Source organism: Scatophagus argus, chromosome 10, assembly GCF_020382885.2.
Source record: "Scatophagus argus isolate fScaArg1 chromosome 10, fScaArg1.pri, whole genome shotgun sequence".
Classification (NCBI taxonomy): domain Eukaryota; kingdom Metazoa; phylum Chordata; class Actinopteri; family Scatophagidae; genus Scatophagus; species Scatophagus argus.
This window is the reverse complement of record NC_058502.1, coordinates 6,352,896-6,371,120: the sequence shown is the minus strand read 5'-3', so window position 1 is coordinate 6,371,120 and position 18,225 is coordinate 6,352,896. Positions and strand designations below refer to the sequence as shown.

General features: G+C 40.7%; 2 protein-coding genes across 10 annotated transcripts in view; one reads left to right on the top strand and one right to left on the bottom strand.

Annotated features, from left to right (window-relative positions):
* Positions 1-25: 25 nt before the first annotated feature.
* On the bottom strand, positions 26-9,145 carry rtkn2 (rhotekin 2). 2 transcript variants are annotated; one of them, XM_046402587.1, is made up of 12 exons: positions 8,924-9,145; positions 7,225-7,427; positions 6,872-6,930; positions 6,598-6,651; positions 6,352-6,469; positions 5,806-6,006; positions 5,061-5,155; positions 4,436-4,542; positions 4,204-4,335; positions 3,535-3,703; positions 3,176-3,283; positions 26-2,765 (listed from the first exon to the last, which is right to left on the bottom strand). In XM_046402587.1, the coding sequence occupies exons 1-12, from the start codon at positions 9,056-9,058 to the stop codon at positions 2,077-2,079; spliced, it is 2,070 nt and encodes a 689-aa protein (XP_046258543.1). In that variant the 5' UTR covers positions 9,059-9,145; the 3' UTR covers positions 26-2,076. The 2 variants fall into 2 exon arrangements, with proteins under 2 accessions (XP_046258543.1, XP_046258544.1); XM_046402588.1 differs by having other exon boundaries at positions 7,225-7,424; positions 8,924-9,141.
* A 657-nt stretch (positions 9,146-9,802) lies between these two features.
* The window catches only part of cep170aa (centrosomal protein 170Aa), a 37,844-nt gene continuing 29,421 nt past the window's right edge, over positions 9,803-18,225 (top strand). For 2 of the 8 annotated variants that reach the window (XM_046402793.1, XM_046402789.1), the window contains exons 1-2: positions 9,803-9,883; positions 11,098-11,260. The gene's annotated coding sequence lies outside the window, so the exon portion shown is untranslated. Of the gene's footprint in view, positions 9,884-9,969; positions 9,986-11,097; positions 11,261-15,577; positions 15,676-18,225 lie in introns of those variants that run through there. The other 6 variants (XM_046402794.1, XM_046402795.1, XM_046402792.1 and 3 more) reach the window with 5 other exon arrangements.

Sequence of the window (18,225 nt, the reverse complement as noted above, 5' to 3'; positions counted from 1 at the left end):
CAAAAATAAAGCAGCCTCACCAGGGTAGAATGTAGGCCGTTTTATTGCAGATCAGCAATAATAAAAAAAAAAATACAGTTAGCTTCCAAGACAACAGTGAAAAGAGAGGAAAGAATTGCACTTTCTGAGAGACAAAAATAACTACAATATTTTTTTCACATTGTACTAGACACAAATTACTCTGAGACAAGATTAATGTATCGCTGCTTACTTCTACATAAATGCAAGGCGACCTAAAGTGTAAATAATTAATGTGCTGAAAGGAACACTGAGATGACACGTAGTTAATATACTATAAAAAAGAATTACAGAACATTTTAATCAAAAAACCTACAAATTATTGCTGTCATGTGTAATCAATAAACAAAAAGACAAGCAAAAAAACATTTTTAAATCATCGTCAATGAATAGAAGTTCATATCAAAGTGAGGTTGTTCAGTCTTTTTTAGTCATAAAGTTAATAACATTTAGATCACATGCTCTCCATACAGCTTCATATCCGCATGTAATATTAACATGTAATTTATTGTTCTTTGTCTCTAGCATGCTTAATCTAAAAATTATTGTGATGATTTTAGCCATAATCATCATATTAGTTTGACTCTATAACCGTCCCTTGCTTTTCCAGGTGTATACAGTACAAAATCAAAGTGACTAGCGTATTGGTAATACACACCAAGCACAGAAAACATTTGAAACATGTTGCTAATATTGAACGGCATTCCCTTTTGTACAAATCATTCTCCGTTCTTTCAAGGCTTAAACTAAATCCTCCTGTAATCCCCCCCCCCCCCCCCAAAAAAAAATCTACATCTCCCTCTCTTGATTAAACAGAATTTAGAGGGTGAAATGAAAAAATGGGATTGTAGCTTTCACCACACTGCTTCATCTGGCCAGGCAATTTCAGAAAAAGTAGCTAAACCTAATGTTTTGTACACTGTGTGTAATTATGGAGGCCATTCTTCAACATGTGATTGTTAAGTGGTTGAAGTATTTAGTGGTTGGCCATATTGGATATGTTCAAAACACAAAACACAAGGGCATTCATTATTTTAGCCACTTGAAAGACTCATTCATTCAATTATGTTCGTAGCATTTGTGGGCTGCAGTGTTAAATTATGTTGGACATACTGTGCAGCCACTGAAAACCAAGGTCAGTCCATTATTAAGACCTCTGGGAAATGGAGAAGTCACATTAGTGCTTGCAATTGCTCCTAAAATCCTGTTCCTTTAAAATCTGCTATAGTGGTCATAAAATTGTCACAGTAAGTGGAATAAGTCAATAGCTCCAAAAAAAATGACTCGTCCGCAGTCGGCCAATGGATCAATTCCAATTTGAGCGCTTTTGCAAAGGCCTTTTCTTTGGTTCATGTTCCAGTGGCGGAGCTGAGAAATAAGCCTTTCCATTTTAGTGGGATGGATGATGCCAGTGCTCAAGCCAACATACAGCTTTCAATTTCATGACAAGGTTTAGAAAAGGAGAGTTGAGTTGGAGATGTATCAATACAGTATTGTGATATGAGGTGTCAGCTGGGATTTGGGTTGTCATGGTGGATTTTTTTTTTCTTTCTTTTAAAGACCACATTACCCACCCATCCTTAAGGTCAGATTGGGAAATGGAACAAGAAGGTCGATATCACTCTCTTTTCTATTGGCTCCATGTGATGCTGGAGCTGGAAGACGGTTAGCTTAGCTTAGCATAAAGACTGAAAGCATGGTAAAACAGCTAGTCAGGCTCCGTCCAAAGGTAACAAAACCTGTTAACCAGCACCTTTAAAGCTCACTAATTAACATAGTTTAACATTTTTTTACAGGAAGGTTATGCATTTCTTAGATGGGAGCAGTGACTTCTAGGAATCTTACTGTGAGCACTAGAGGTGTATTTTGTTACCTTTGTGCAGCATTATATCTAGCATTCAAATATGATAATAGAATTGATCTCTGCTAACTAAGGACCACACCAACAGTAACGCCTCAAATACAATCACATTATCACTACTGAGATACAATCGCAGATGTTATAGGTACTTGTTATAGTGGTTAAGTTGTTTAACTAGATATGGTTAGAGGTTGAGGTCACAAGGCTTTAAGGTTCATCCTCTCTCTGAAGGACTTCCTCAGTTTGCTCCTCGGTACAGGAACAGGACCAGGGCCAGAGCCGTGACTCGCTCTGACGAAGCCATGTTCCTCTGTTGCTTCACTGTTTTGGTACTCCACCTGCTGGAGAAGGGGCTGAGGCTGGCTTTGTGGCTGTACATCGAGAATGCCCAGCGGGGCGTTCTTCCGGCTGAGGGCTCCGGCTCCTCCAGTGTTGTTCCGCTGGAGCTGCTGAATGATGGCAGAGAATTTGGCATCCAGAGAAGGTCTGCCGGTTTTGGACCTTGTAGCTGGGCGTGAAGTGCAAGTGCCGGAGTTCTCCTTCTCCTGGTATGGGGAAGGAGGACGAAGAGAAGCAGGGAGGGGAGGCCTGGCAGGACGAGTGGGAGGAGCAAAAGGCTCTCTGTCAGAGGGAGGGGGCGGGGCACGGCGCTTCTTGTTGCTAGTGGGTGTCGAGCTGGCGTTGGGGCTTGAACAGGGGGTGGATGTTTTGCTCTGGGACAACACATTCTTCTGCACTACCAGTGAATGGGACCCATCAAACAGACTTGACCAGTTAGCCGCTTCCTTCTCCTCTTCATGACCAATAAGAAAGTGGCCATCTGTCTCCTCTATCTTGTTGTGGATGATGTCTGTGATGCTCTCAAACTTGCCAGGTGAATTTATACCTGCACATCAAACAAAATGAACAAACAAAAAGTCAGGGTCAGATAGATCAGGTAAATGTTGAACTGGTGTTTTTTTTAAATTATTTGTTGGTTGAATTGAAATTGAAAAAAAAAAGAAAAGAAAAAATACATTTCACAAAGAACACACAACTGTATATACCACTGTTCTAATTTACATATGACAGGGTTTAATTTGCCTGCATCACCGCTGAAATTAAAACTATTATGTGCGGTTGATAGAATAGATTTCACAGAGTTATTTGTTTTGTTTTGTGCTTTTGAATCATATTGTCTATAAATAAATATTTATACAAATACAAATCCTGTATATCAGTCAACATCAAACAGCCAGCGAATTATCCCCCTCCGTCTAACTCAATTCAGCCACTCGTTCCAATTACTCTACTCACTGAGGTCATTGTAAACAGAGTCAGCCTGCTTGGTGAGGAAGAGAGATGGTTTCCGTGGTGACGCGACCTCGATCTTCATTAGCTGGTTGCAGCAGTGCAGCCACTGGCCTGGTTGTAAACAAGGAGATGCATGAGAGACACAGAAAAAAAAGGTTATTCCAAGAGGAGTTTGTTCCAAGCTAAATATGTGTGCAGCCACTTTTCTTGCCCAAATATACGAATGTACACACACCACAACCTTGTCTTTATATACACACACACAAGACCTTTTTAAGAAACATACAAACATGTTCCTGCTCTATATGTAGCCAAGAGTTTATCTATGCATGTACTTCTGCTGTTTGTTTACACACACTCACTCTGGTCATAGAGGTGCTGGTGGAGGGCATCCAGCCAGTCCTCCAGCTCATCCCTGGTTTCTGTGGTGAAGATGACGGTCTGAGATCCCTCTGGGAATGGGTTGATGATGGACAAACTCCTGGATTTTTGGCCTGCTGACACCTTCTCCATGACACGGATCCGGGTGTCCTGCAGAAACAACCCAATTAACTTATCGCGAGTTGAAAATAAGTTCCAGGTTGACCAAATGGTAGATCTTTATGGGAGATGCTGCACGAAAAAGTACGTTGCTGATATGGCAGAAAATAAATTAATTCGGCAGCAAAATGCCACAGATGCAAGCAGGATTTCAGTGAGTAATGTGGCATTTAATATTGTGGTAATTCTGCAAATGTTAGGGGAAACTCTGAACTGAGATTTAAATCGAAATAATAATGTGATATTTTATGTTTCAGTGGCTACACAGTATGTCCAGCAATTCAAAATTCCACCAACAAGACAGTGAAATTAACAGAAAACAATGTAATGATAATCTGATGACAGCAACAAGATAACAACAACAGCTATTTCTACTATTTTCACTTTTCTGCATTTATGTGTCGTTGTCTAATGAATGAACTTGGAACAGAACAGCTGAGGAGCAAATACAAATGAGAGTGTGGAGTGTGAAGGTTTGGATTCTGTCTCACCTTGTTGATGGGTACGCTGAGAGTGGGCTGCACTTTAGCATCAATTTCTTCCGGGGTAAAGTAACAGGACAAAAAGCCAGCACTCAGCGCACAGTACAGACTGCAGCAGCGGTACATCCCCTCCACACTTTGCTGAAAATAACCAGAATGACAAAAAAGAAAAAAAAGAATTTTACTTTAACCCAGAAACCAGATACGGAGCTAATTCTAAAGGTAACAGCAGTCGACGCACCTTTTGGCTCAGGTAGCCAGTCATCATACTCTGTGTCATGCAGGCAGGCTGAGCCACCAGCCGGCAGCAGAGGTTGCCATAGAGTGGAAGCCAGGAGGACCACTCAGCTGTGGGCACAAAGATCAGCAGTGTGAATAAAATCCCCAAAAAAGAGATCCACACACATGAATCTTAATAAACTGCTATATGCTTTATGTAAAGGTAGTTATCAAGAGTCATTCCAATCTTGAGGAAACGGGTAAAACCGCATGATTAAACAACACTCAGTTACAAAGATGCCGCGTTACACATCAGACACACAAGAGCTTACTGTCATGTGGCTTCTTGTTATATAAGCATTTAACATTCACAACAACTTACAAACCGTGGACCTAAAAACGAATGTATGATGATACATTAATGTACCCACTTGCACCCACTTTCTTATCCATTTAATTACTCATGCAAGGGAGTAAAAGTAATCCCAGCTGAACTTCAATCATGAGTTATTTTGGTTAATTTTAGCTTTCTTTTTTTGTAAAAATATTGTATCATTACCCCAGCAATGAATCAAATAAGGAGATTAAAAAAAACATAATCCCTTTATATCCCCAGATATTACATTTCTGTGCCTTTGCTTTCTTACCGTCTTGGAGGACAATGAGGGAGTGAGACTGGAAGCTGCCTTCAGCCTCAGGCAGATACAGTGTAGTGTGGGCCAGCAGGTTGTACTTGGCTCCACTGGTACAAGCAGACGCACACACAAACACACACACACACAGAGTTTAGCGGTCTTACAAGTATACTGCATCGACTTATTTTCATTCCTTGATTTCCCAGGCTTAAACATAAAAGAGTCATGCACAGCTTCCAACCTAACTATAAATAATAATTAAAGTACATCAGTATACAAAGACTCTAACCCTTTAACCCCCTCACATGTGCACAGTATTTTTCTATTTGCAAATTATGCCCTTGCTCAGAGGCCTAAGATTCCCAAAGCACCTCTCAGTGAACAGGTGATGTGTATCGCTTACAGATGTTCAGCTGAGAGTTTCACTAGATGCTCTAAACTTGCTTAAATGTCTACTTGTCTACTCAGGCACAAATACTAAATGCATAAATGGTGCAGTTTTTTCAGTAAAGTAGATCATTCATAGATCAAAAAATCTATGAATGTCCAAAGGCTAAACATGTCAGTATTCATAATCCCAAATACTAATTTAACCCTTATTTCAATATTCACTGGTTTGTTTAGAAACCCTGTGTGAGCCCGTAGTTACACCATTGTTCCAGTAACAAGCCATAATTGAGTTAATTCCCCACTGGAAAAACCTTAAATAGAGCACCAAGAGTCTGTAAAGGATTTTATGGCACAACTCAGTACATACGGAGGTATGGGGTTGTACTGCAGGAAGGTGTCAGGGTCTGGAGAGTCCAGCAGAGGGCAGAGCTTCTTCCCAGAAGACTTTCCAAAGGAGTTGCGGAGCTTCTTGGCTAGTTTCTTTGGCGTGTTCACCATAGTGAGCTCTTCCTCCAGGGCACAGCTCCACAGCTCCACCCTCAGCTCAAACTGAGGAACTGCTTCTTTGCTATGAGAGGGTATACATATTTCGATTAAAGAATTAACATTGAATGTACACAAAACACGTAAGCCCAAGGTTTAATAAAATAATTGAAAAAACAAAACAAAACAAAACAAAAACAGTTCATAAATATAAAATTAATATAAAACTTTTAAGCACAGCAACTGGGACCACCACGGATTCACAGTACTGGCATGTCTTGAAATTCGAATATGTATTCTCCTATTCCTATTACTAACTGAAGAACATATTTCGAGGAACATATTCTTAATATTTTTCCAGCACTGCACAGCAGCACCAAAAAGGTCCTTCCAGGACTGCATCTATTGGACATGTGCAATAAAAGCTTACAAGATGGAGACTCCTTCAAAGCAGATGTCAGTGACTGATCTGTCCACCACCACCATCTGTGTGTCAAACACCTCTGAGCCAATCTGCATCAGACAGAAAACCGCCACTCGACGGGAGCCTAAAAAAAAAGTGATGAAGAGTACGTGTTGTTAAAGCAAGAATCTGCAAGAAACAAACAAACAAATAAAAGAAAAAGTCTGAGGCTTAGTAGAAACAAATCCGTTAGCAAAACAAGCACAAACTTACTCCCTCTGTTGTTAAAGTGGTCTGAATCCCTCCACATCAATGGAATACGCAGCCCTACATCAGCAGAGGAGAGGAGTTAACTAGCAAAGCAACACTCTTCAGAGTTCATTTTTAAAATACACCATAAAATACTCAATACTGCTCAAATTTGGACTGATATTGTGATTTATACATATACTGTATATGTATGTTGTTTACAACTGGGTGTCAGTCTTATTCTGCACTGACTCTCTCCAGAGTTAAATAATTCTGGACAAAGGGGGAGCAGTCTTACCAGACAACGCAACTGTCCCATTACAGGGCACACGGTAATCTGAAACTGGATCTGAAAATCTGAAATAAAATTTTAAAAATTAACTTTAAAATTTATCCCAGTCTTTGCATCAAATACATCAGCTTCAAGGCAACAAAACTCCTCTTTCCAAACCTACTCAGTCTCAAGTTGTTTCTTTCTTTTTCTTTATTTCTAAACCAAAAGTTTCAAAATTCAAAGTCAAGATTTAAAAAAATATTTCAAATTGATCTGCAGCTATGTATGTCGATAATATGTGCAGAAAATGCAACTGTGCGACTTTAAAGCTTTTGCAAGGTCTTCCCCTTAGAACGCGGTTACCGCCGGTTCCTTACCCTCCAACTGCTCCCATCATGTCCTGCTCCCTTTTCTTCTTCTGCAGCTGCGTGAGATAAGCCTTGATCCTGGCATTGCAAGTCAGCAGGTTCTTGGAGGCACTGAGAACCTGTTCTCGCTTACTGCAGGCGAGCAACAGCTTGTAGGCACCATCCCGTATTCGCATCTCAAAGTCAAGCTTTTCTTGTATGTTAGTGCTCTTCTTGGACAGAACACACAAAGGAGAAAGTTAAAAGTCACCAAACTGATTCACGTCAAAACACAGACCGGCAGCTTGCACTGATGTTTTGAACAAAATGTTATGATGCGACCAGAGACATGAATGATGAGGGCAAACATGTTGATTTTCGCTAAAGTGGAGTTAGATGAAGTTGCCCTTGAATGTTGTTTTTGGAAGAGGAAAAAGAAAATCCTTTCCTCTGAGTCAAGTCAACAGGTAATGCACATAAATTTCATATACACAAAGAAGAACTTTTAAGATGACCTCCAACCTCTTCCTGCCTCTACAGTGCACTTAACCTGGTGTGCCTCTGAATCTGAGTTGTTTTGTTGGGGTTTTTTTTGGCAAAAGCAGAGGACTGATTTGCAGCACAACATTAAAAGGCCCCGTCTTTCTGGAACAAACAGAGCTAAAGCTTTCAGAAAGAAAGACTAGCAATTATTACAAGACTCTCAGGAAATATGATCTAGGACCACTGATGGCTAAAAACACATCAATGTGCCACCATCAATTTGACAATGATACGCTGATAATAAAAATGTCAGACCTTCAGCGAAGCCAACTTTTTTCACTCAAGAGCAACTTTTTGTGGCAGAGCGTGAGGTGATATGATGTGAAATAATGACAAACATACACACTGTGTACTTTGTATACTATGTGGATGCTGAAGACACTATATGGAAATGTATGGATGGCATATTGTGAGGAATGTGATTAGTGACAGGAAAAAAGGAAAAATCAAAGTTGTTAGCTAACATATCTGTGACCTAAATGGAGTTGGATGATGTCTGATATCCTTTGGTCTGTAAACATACGAAATTCAGAAAACCACCCTTCCAATTTGGTATGAAATTTTGGTCTTGATGGGCTAGCAATTTTAAAGAAAAGTTCAGACATACACAGCATGTTTTAGGAATACAAATATCATCATTCTCCATATTACAGGCTAAAAATCATCTGCTGTATGTACAAGTAATTCATATCCTCTACTATCTGCAGAGTGTCATTCAGAAGACTCGGGGTTCGTTTCATGTTTTTGGTCTGAAATGACATTAGTTTGAGTGGTGTTAGAACAAAGAGGAACATTACTCCTCTAAATGCTTAGCAACATCCAACAATGCAACGGCTCTGGTTTCAGAGAAGTGAATAATGTTAAACAGGGGGCGACTCCCGTATTGGATGACTGCACCAACCAGCTTTGTTCCAGTGAAATGAAAGCCAGTCTGTGTTGTGTGTGAGTGAGTGAATGAATGAATGAATGTTTAAGACAGACGTTAGGAAATTCAAGATACTGGCGCAAAGGCAAACAAGCTAGCTGTTACTGAAGTTATGTGATTTTTTCACAGAGCGGTTTATTAGCTTGTTGACGCTCATGTCGTTGCACTTTGCACCCCCTCCAGCGTCAACGGAACTGTCATTGTGATTCAAGCGTTAATGGCAAAACACACAAGTCCACTCTATTATCTCCTTACTCATACCTCTGTTTGCAGGAATAAGGCGCTCTGTCTGATTTTCTTTCGTTTAATCTCCATAGCCACCGCCGAACCGGACGATAATACGGACCTGGAGCTCCCGTTTCGTTTAGAAGTTTGAACATCCCGCGGGTCTTCCATGTTGCCTGACCATTCGCTAGCAACAGCACGAGCAGCGCACTCCTGCTCCAACCTCCAACGCCCCTCCAACGGACAGGGTGGTTTGATTTGTCTCACGTCGTCCGCCGCAAATTCGACGACATGCAGTAAATACACAAGTAATGCCATTCAAACGACCAATACATCTTTTACAGAAGTTATTAAACTGTTCAGGAAAGTCAAACCTCTAGTACAAGAACGTGAAGTGCTGAATACTGAATACTGAATGTTAAACCAAAATGACATGAATTTTTGACAACGATACACCTTAAAACAGACTTAAAAGAGGGAATTCAGTTAAAAGCGAATTAAAAGCCAAGAAGTGTTACCTCAACAGGTAAAATTAAGCTATACAGATGCATCATTGATATACGTCTATGAGCCCAATGTACAGTGCAGTACAGTGTATTACAATTTAGTTAAAGAGTTTGGTCTAGACCTGCTCTAATTGAAAAGTGTCATGAGATAACTTTTGTTGTGAATTGGCACTATATAAATAAACTGAATTGAAAGTAAATTTCAAACAAACGCTCCGCCTTGCCAGACGGTAGCCCCGAGGATTTAAACCGAGTGCCTCACGCAGGCAGACAGGGACGTAATTGCGTCATTGAGCCAGACAAATTACGGGAGTGGACTGTTTTCGGTTTGAATTTTTTTGGATGGTAAAATATATTTATATGAAGGCAGTGTTTTACTCTATGATTTTTACGGATATACATTTTTAGCATGTCATTCAAAATATTATAAAAACTTACAATTAATCATTGGCCGCCTTTTAAGACTTTTAATCATCACTTTGGCAGCATGGTACGAATTTCTGTCAGTACACTAGCACAGTCATTTGTAAGTGTCATTTGTAACACAATTTTAGTTTACTACGACAGCAGCCAAACTGGGTATCATTAAAAGGTATGCGCGTGTGATCTTAGCAATGGTAGTATTGTTAAGTGCTTGTGTTGCTACATCCTCTTTTAACCTTCTAATTGTTTCTTTTGTTTGGTTTTATTTGGCTCCCGGTAACCCTCGTTCACCTGAGCTGCGCATCGTGCCGCAGGCTTTGCCTTCATTTTCAGCATCAAATGTAGCATTGTCAGCTGCGCAGCTCAGCTGATGGTACGCAAACAAAAGACCTCGAAACGTAACGAGTGAGTCCAGGAAACCCGCCCACCCGGTTCTGGGTGACATGAGCTCCAGTCGAGTTGGAAGCATCCATGGCTGGAAATGTAGACGCAGGCACTGCTAAGAAGGGACTGTGTTAAGCTGGCCAGGGGCACGAATGAAAACAACGGAAATTACAATATCTACTTTCAAAATTAAAAGGCAGATTTTTAAAACTAAAACGAGATGACATGCATATGTAATCCTCTGATCCAGCAAAGCACAGTGATGTCAGCTTTCTTTGCCATCTGAAGTGCCACTGCAGCTGCAGCTGATTTCTTACAGTCCAATCAACTTGTCAGTTGAAATCCTTAAGAACACGTACTTTTAACTTCAGTTTTTGTAGGCTGCTTCAGTTCACAAATTGACCTTCCTGTTTTCCTGATTCACACTTACTCACTTCACTAATAAGAAATCAATAACAAACCATTAATTAAAGAATATTCAAAATTTATTTTGGTAAAGACATTTTGGGTAACTGTCTTGTTTTTTGAGTCAATAGTTCAAAGTTTTGTAATAATTTTCAAATGAATTGCCTCGTTGTTAATAGCCTATATTACAATATAGACTTTGAATTCATGTTATATTTTTTTAAATAAGTTTATTGTTAATTAATATCAACTCCCCTGTATAAATAGACCTATACAAGAAACAAAAATTTAAACAAGTTAATAAATAAGTAATAATAATTCTTATGTCTTGACTTTTATGTTCCTCTTTGCCTTGATACACAGTCTGTCACTTTAAGGCTTAGTGACCTATCACTCGCTCACAAATCTCTGCGTCCGTCAGGCCGGTTTTATTCTGAAAATTGTAACCGGAAGTTGTGATTCACATCTCTGACGCTGTGACGCTCCTTTCAGGTCCGCTCGCCGCTGGTTTGAAGGGAGCAGCGTTACTGCCCATTGCTGAGCAACGGAGGGGGAGAAGGCCGACGCGCAAAACCACACTCAACTGCAGCAACGACAGGGCTGGGCTCCACACGTACACTCTCAACGGCAACACACCACACCAGAAAGGAAAAGGGTAAGTGAGGAGTGGGATTTCGCCTTTATTTAGCGAACAGTAGAATTTACAGACTTCATGACTTTAGGCCCCCTGTTTTGGTTTTTCCTTTAGCTATGTGGTAGACTCACGTGAAGTTTGCGGCAGAGAAAAGGGTAGATGGGAAGAGTCGCTTTCCTTGCTTTTCTGCTGCCCATCTATTGATGTCACTGTGGGGGTTTTTTTTTAAAAATGTTGACACATAATTCTCAGCAGATTTTGGAGCTTTTTTCCACGTTAAAACAATACCACCCGGATTCAAACTGATGATATAGTGAAATTTCAAGCACGGTAAATACCCCGTTATGCTTGCGGCTAAATGAAGTGGTCTGACTCTGTTGGCTAACTGTATGGCTACTGTTGTCGGCTGCAGCAGCAGCAGCAGCCTGACCTGCCTGCCCTGTTCCGCCTTTGTAAAGCGACACAGCCTCGCCACTTTGCTGCCTCCGTGTAAACACCGGCCACATTCGCCCTACATGCTGTTACTATTTGTTATTCGCCTGTTTTTTCTTCCTGTTAGTTGCATCCTCCTGTAACCGCACGGCGGCTATCGAGACAGGATGCTCATCAATGAAGGTCGGTCACAATGGACGCTTTGTGTTTATCTCATTGGAAACGCGTTGATCTTGGGGCTCCGTTTGAGTCTATTTTTATTTGTCTGAAGGGTAGATTATATGAGCAGGTAATTTCACTGTGTAATGTAGCTGCAGAGTGTTTCCCGATGTCGGACCCCTCCTCTTCTTCTGTGTGGAGGCTTTGTTTTCATGTAGCTGGCCTACATGCATCCGCTCTCTTTGTGTTGAGTTTGATTTTTGCTGTCATCATCACATAAGATGTAAAACTCCGAGAAATGGCAAACATTTTATATGCATGCATTATAGCATCTCTAATATTGATTAAGACCTTTAAGATGTCTAATTTGCATGCCTCTCACAAACATATCTATTCCCATGTTTGTAATTATTGCTTAATTATCCGGTAACTGTTTTGAGTCAATTATGAATTTAGTCCAAATGGTAGATGTAGATGCATGGTAAAAACTAAAGTTACTGTTTCCGTTGGAAAAGAGAGAGTTAATATTAATAGCAGCGACTGCCTTATTGTATTTGTTGACCATGATGATTTCCCTTAATTGCATCTAATGGTGTCAAAGGCACCAGGTCGGGGTTTGTCATACAATTTGCTGTTCACATACTGGACTGATGTCTTCTTGGAAACCTCGACAGCTAAAAGCTGCACATGAGCGAGTCTTGTTAGTCTCCTCCTCCTCCTCCCTCATCTGTAATAATTCAAATTTTTTGGTTTGGAGCCATAGACTGTGCAGATAATACCATCCAGTCCGGCCTTGCTCCTTTCCTTTCCTTTCCTTTCCTTTCCTTTCCTTTCCTTTCTCTTTTCCACTCTGCATTTTTTTCACCGCCTTCCTGTCCTCCCTGTAAAAGTGGCTGCTGGCAGGCTGGCTGGCTGACTGGCTGGCTCTACAGGCGGTTGCATTTTTAAAAACTGTGTCAGTGTCACAGGACGGACAGGAAGCAGCAGCAGCAGTGTCCTAGCGAGACCACTGCCCAGTCCTTTCACGCAGTTACAGTGCAGATGATAACACAGACAATGAGAATGAATAGAAATAGTGCACTCTATTTTTATATTTGTCAAAGTTTTCTTGTGTTGCACCTTTTTCTTCTGAAAATCTGTAAACTTCACAAACAAATGCATTCCTCTTGTAAGCAAGCTGTCGTTGCTGATTGATCAGTTTGGTAAGACTTGGTGTGTACTGTTGTGCTGTGTTGTCACTATTAACAGTGAATAAAGAGACTAAGAAGGCCAAATCCTACTTTTTCATTCTCTGCAACCAGCCATTTCATCCATCCTGAATGACTTTGTGTCTCAGGTTCAGTTTCATGAGTCTTATGACCTTGTGGCCTGTCAGCAACGTGCATGCAGGTTTCCTTCAATAATATGAACCTGATGTCTGTTCTAGGCTCTAGCTAGGACTTTGTTGTCCGGCCTGCCCACAACCATTGTGTATAGTAGGAAGTTTAGGAAGTGAGTTCATTTTGCTGCAGTGGTCAGGGAGTGTTATTTGTGACTGAAAACAATCCTTCCTGGAACTTAATATTCTGATCTGTTCCATTCAAGATGTTTTTAAAAGTGTTTGTGTACCTAGGTGTCTGTGTCTAATAATAGCTGTGGATGTCAGTTGTGTGATCTACCAGAGTATAAACATTTAAAGGGGTTATGAGAGTCGGATAGTCAGATGCCTGGTGAAACTCTGGCTTGTGGGCAGAGTCACAGAGAGAAACATGGAAGGGGAACAGACAGGTCTGTGGTGTCGAAAAGGGAGAGACAACTCTGCAGAGCAGAAAAAAGAGACGTAATCATCAGCCTCTCCCTTGTTATGGAACACTGAGGGTGTGTCTGTTTTTATTTTATTTTTTCAACTTCTCAAAATAAAAAATAAAACAAGGTGACCTTCACATCTGTTTTGGGGTGTAACGTACTCCCCTCTGAGTATCCGGTATTTTGTTCTTCTTTTCCACTGCAGATATTGATCTTGTATTTGGGTTGTTTCCATTCCCATCTCTCCCTCTGCCAGGCTCCCCTCCTGATTGTCCTGTTATGCTAACTCTGATGCTTTTTTCCCCTCCTAAGTGCCAGTGTGGATTTCAGTGTGAGAGAGTTCACTATTTTTGTCCGCTGCTGAGGTTATTGCTGTGGGCTGTATAAATGTTGGTGCCATAATCAATGTGGCAGGGCTGGTCAAATACTAATGTGTCTGTTAGAGGGGTGCCGTTCAGTCATTATCTCCTCAGCAGGGGTCACGCGTGGCCATAAGAGCACTCGCCAGAGCAAACCTGTACTTGACACACTGGGTGCTTTGGCTACTGCAGGTGCACAATCCAGTTACTGTTAAACTGTTAAACAGTTTAGCAGTCAATTTATAATGATATAAAGCAGAGCAAAAATTGTAAATCTTCACATTGCAAAAGCTTCAATATATACAGTAGATGCAGCTTTTTGCTTCAAAAATGACTTAAACAGTTAATTGAAATAGTTGGTGCCTAATGCCTTTCAATTTTCTGTGCTAACCCCTGTTACATAGATTTTTGACAGTAAGGTACACTTTGACTTGACTTTGACTTGATCAACTAATTGTTTCAGTGCTAGTGTAATTTCTCTGTTGCTCTAACACTTTGATGGTGAATTTAAGTTTGCCTATTAGTTTCCTACATATCTTCTTCTCTCGTTCCCCACTGAGAAAACTGCCTCCAGAAATGGCTGCGTTTCAGTATATTTTCTAAAGAATGTACTGCACACATGCTTTGGAGAACTAGTCACATGCACTGAAAAAACTTTGCTGCAGGGCATGTGCTTTATTAATTCAATTCACTTGTTTTATTAATGATCTCTTTCTTATTATCTCTTTATCAGTAGAGGAGCTTGTTCAGAGTGTTGGTTTCCCCTTGTAAACTCCTCTAGAGTGATACATGTCTCAGACAGTGCTGAAAGGCAGGTAATGTTGTTGTTTTTTCCCCATGATGCTTTACAGTTTTCAACATTCACGATGTGTAAATTTCCATAAGTAGGTCTGTAGGTCACGTAGAACACAGGGGTCACTGAGCATGTGGTGGGTTTATGTCTTAAGGCCAGGGGTGTGTTGGGCTGTGTGTGCTAATAACAATGAAGCAGGCTGGACGGATGCTGGCTAAACAGAGGTGTTTGCTTGTTTTTTGTTTTTTCCTCTCGCCAGCTGCTCATGTGACACGTGTGGCTGCTTTGCTGCACCATATGGTCTTTTCTGCTGCATGGAACAGTTTTTTTTTCACCCACATGCTGAATGCAAAATGGAGCCATATTAACGGACATAAAGCCAAATATAGGCTTGCATGCTCAAGTTTCTGCAGATTTGAGGTGCTGCACTGACACTGAATTGATTTATTATCTCCCTGCCTGGTGCTATTATCCTGTCCTAAGAGATTTTTGCTGTTGTATAGCATTTATCTGGCTGCCTGCATAAATGATAAACTATTCAATGTGTATCGTTCAATAGCATAAATGTTTTTTTACTTTCTTTTATTTTTAATTTAGCATACTTGACGTTACTCCAGTGGCAGGATTCAGATTTACAGAAGCATAGAATGGAAAATATGACCCGCTTATGCCAAATGTTAAGATGTCTTCCCTCTCCTTTCGTGCGTATGACCCTGTTGTTGTTGGACATGTACATGTAATTGAACATAAGAAAATATGGCAATCATTTTGTATTTAAGTATGTATGCGTGTGTGTGTGTGTGTGTGTAGGAGCAGTATTTGGGAGCTGGAGGAGCATCCTTGGCTGCACTGTCAAACTACATTCACCCTCAGGTCACCTGACAGGACTTTACAAAGACAAACCCAAAGTACAGATTACTCATCACAGATTTCAGCTTCCAGTTGTAGTTTTTTGGTTTTCCCTGACAAATTACTATGTTGAAATAAGGTTTGAGCAACTTCACAAGGAAAATATTTAGACAAGGTTCTTTCTAAGACTAAGTCAATCCCTGAGGTATTAGTGGCCTTTTCGACTTTCCTTCCTTTAGGAGAGGTGGTAAAGTAGGACAACTTGCCTCACATGTCAAATGAAATCAAACATTTTAAGACTGATATCCCTGGAGTAGCCATAGCGCGCTTCTTTGTGCAAGAACATTTCATATAGTGTGTACTGTATTATTTAACTGCTGTCAAACAAAACTTTTCTGATTGGCTGGCTGCCCTGTAGAGCTACTGTATATTTAATTGCCATGCGTTGTGTTGAAGTTCTTTATTTTAGCTTTTAGGAGTTCTAAGTATCATTACAAAAGTGGGCCGTCGTATGGCAGTAAAACACAGTATAACCAGTGAACCCCATGAAACCATAATGCTCCCACGTGATGAACTAAGATTTTCATTTCATTAAAAATAGAATAAAATTTTAATTTGTCCAAAGAGCAAGAAAATATAGCCCATTTAACTGAAGGGATTTTGAATCAGCTTGTTTGGTAAAAATTTAATTGCATCATGGAGCAGGCTCAGTTTCTCTTTTTGTCTGGAGTTTAGAGAGGAACAGCAGATCATATACCTTCTCTACTGTACACTTTCATGTTTGTAAATCTGCACATAACCGAACCACTGGGGACTAGAAAAGCCTTTTGTCTGACCGTTTGTCAGTCAGTCTGTCTGTCTGTCTGTCTGTCCAGTGGTCTTGTATGTGTTGCCTGGTTTGTTCTTTACACCCCTCAGGGTCTGGAGGCTTCCCTGCTCACAAAACATCTCAAGGGCTGCAAGACCTTTTGAGTCTCCCTCATCTATTACTTATTGACTTACTGACTATACATCAATGTTTTCAAGGGAGTAGGCTGCTGCTTTTCCATTTGTCCTTTCATGTACTTTGAACTCTGACATGAGTTCTGATGAAACGGTGAGCCTCTGGTCTAGACTGACCTTCATCTTCTCATCCTGGGCTGTATTCAGCAGACTTCATTCTTTTCTTGATTCTTTGGTACCTTTCCTGATGGTACAAAGGCCAGGGTGTTTGAGGTTGGGGTTGGGGAAGAGAACATTATTGTAACTAATGCAATGCGAGTTATAGCTAGCAGCATGGAGAATCAGACGCTTGTGCCAAAAAATAACCATCTTCAATGAAATATTGTGCAAAAGAAAAAATTCAGAGGTTATCAAAATTCTATAGTCCTCGGGGCATTTTGGAATTGAGAAGAAAAGATCACAGTTTAGATTGTGCATCATGATTATGGATAAATTGATAGTGGGCGAGATCGCCCACCCTCAGCGGTCGGGTTGCTGGTGGGCGTGAGGGGTGTGGTTCAGGTTCTTTGGTCTGGGAAGAGCATCATAGATGGCAACGCTACAGGACTCATTACAATATGTTTAAACTTGAATTTTTGGTCTGAAATGAAGACCTAATCTACAAGAGGCATGTTTTTTTTCTTTCTTCCTTTCAGCCATCTCTGCTGTGGTGTATTTTAGTACACTTCAAAGAAATCACTTAACACTGAGTCACAATGCAATGTATCCACATTTTCTTGTTTGTCATAGAGTTACTGCAGTTTATTTTGTCAGTTCAGCCAAGGGGGCCCATCACCACGAGTCACTGTAACTACTGAGTACTTTTTATATCAGAACAGTCAGAATTTTCTGTAGTTGTAAACATTAAATCCATTGCCTCCTGACTTCCAGAGGATTTCTCCTGGGAAAGACATGAAAGTTCAGAGCAACAAATGCCTAAAAGCCTTTCAATTGAATCATTGTTTATCATGATGTATGACAGTCTTCCTCTGATTAGACACACTCAATATGGAATATCACTGAGCCAAACAACGTTTTCATTTATGAGTTTTGTAAAGACAACCTCCAATGAAGCACTGAGATTAAGCTACATTTTTATAATGGAGGCAGACAACCACACCCTTACTAGAGCTAAGTTTGGCTCTCATCATAAGACCGTGTCGAAATGTGTGTGACGAGAGTGTGAGTTGTCTCTGTGGCTGCCCGGCTTTTTCTCCCTGGTTCTTTCTCTCCTACTGTCTTTCTCACGTTGGTTTGCTTAGCATGTGTGTTTGTGTAAATCTGTCAGCCGTCAGTGTGTGTGTTATGTGGTCTGAGTCAGCTATCAGGGTCGCCGTGGTGACATGACAGGCAGGGAGGTTAGACAGAAGAAGCAGATGAGCGGTGCTGATGGTTACCCAGCTGTTGCATCAACCTGGGAGACTGGAGCCAGATGCTACGTGGAGAGCAGCCGCCATGTGTTGCAGCAAGAAAACATATTAGCTGATGACAGTGAATAAATAAATGGCTCACATTGACATCACTTCCTGTCTGCTTTCCTGTCAGTGTCTGTGATTGGTTAGCCTGGAAAGTAGGGAAGAAATTTGAATTTTTGAAAAGACAGAAAGCTGCTTATACAATTTGCTGGA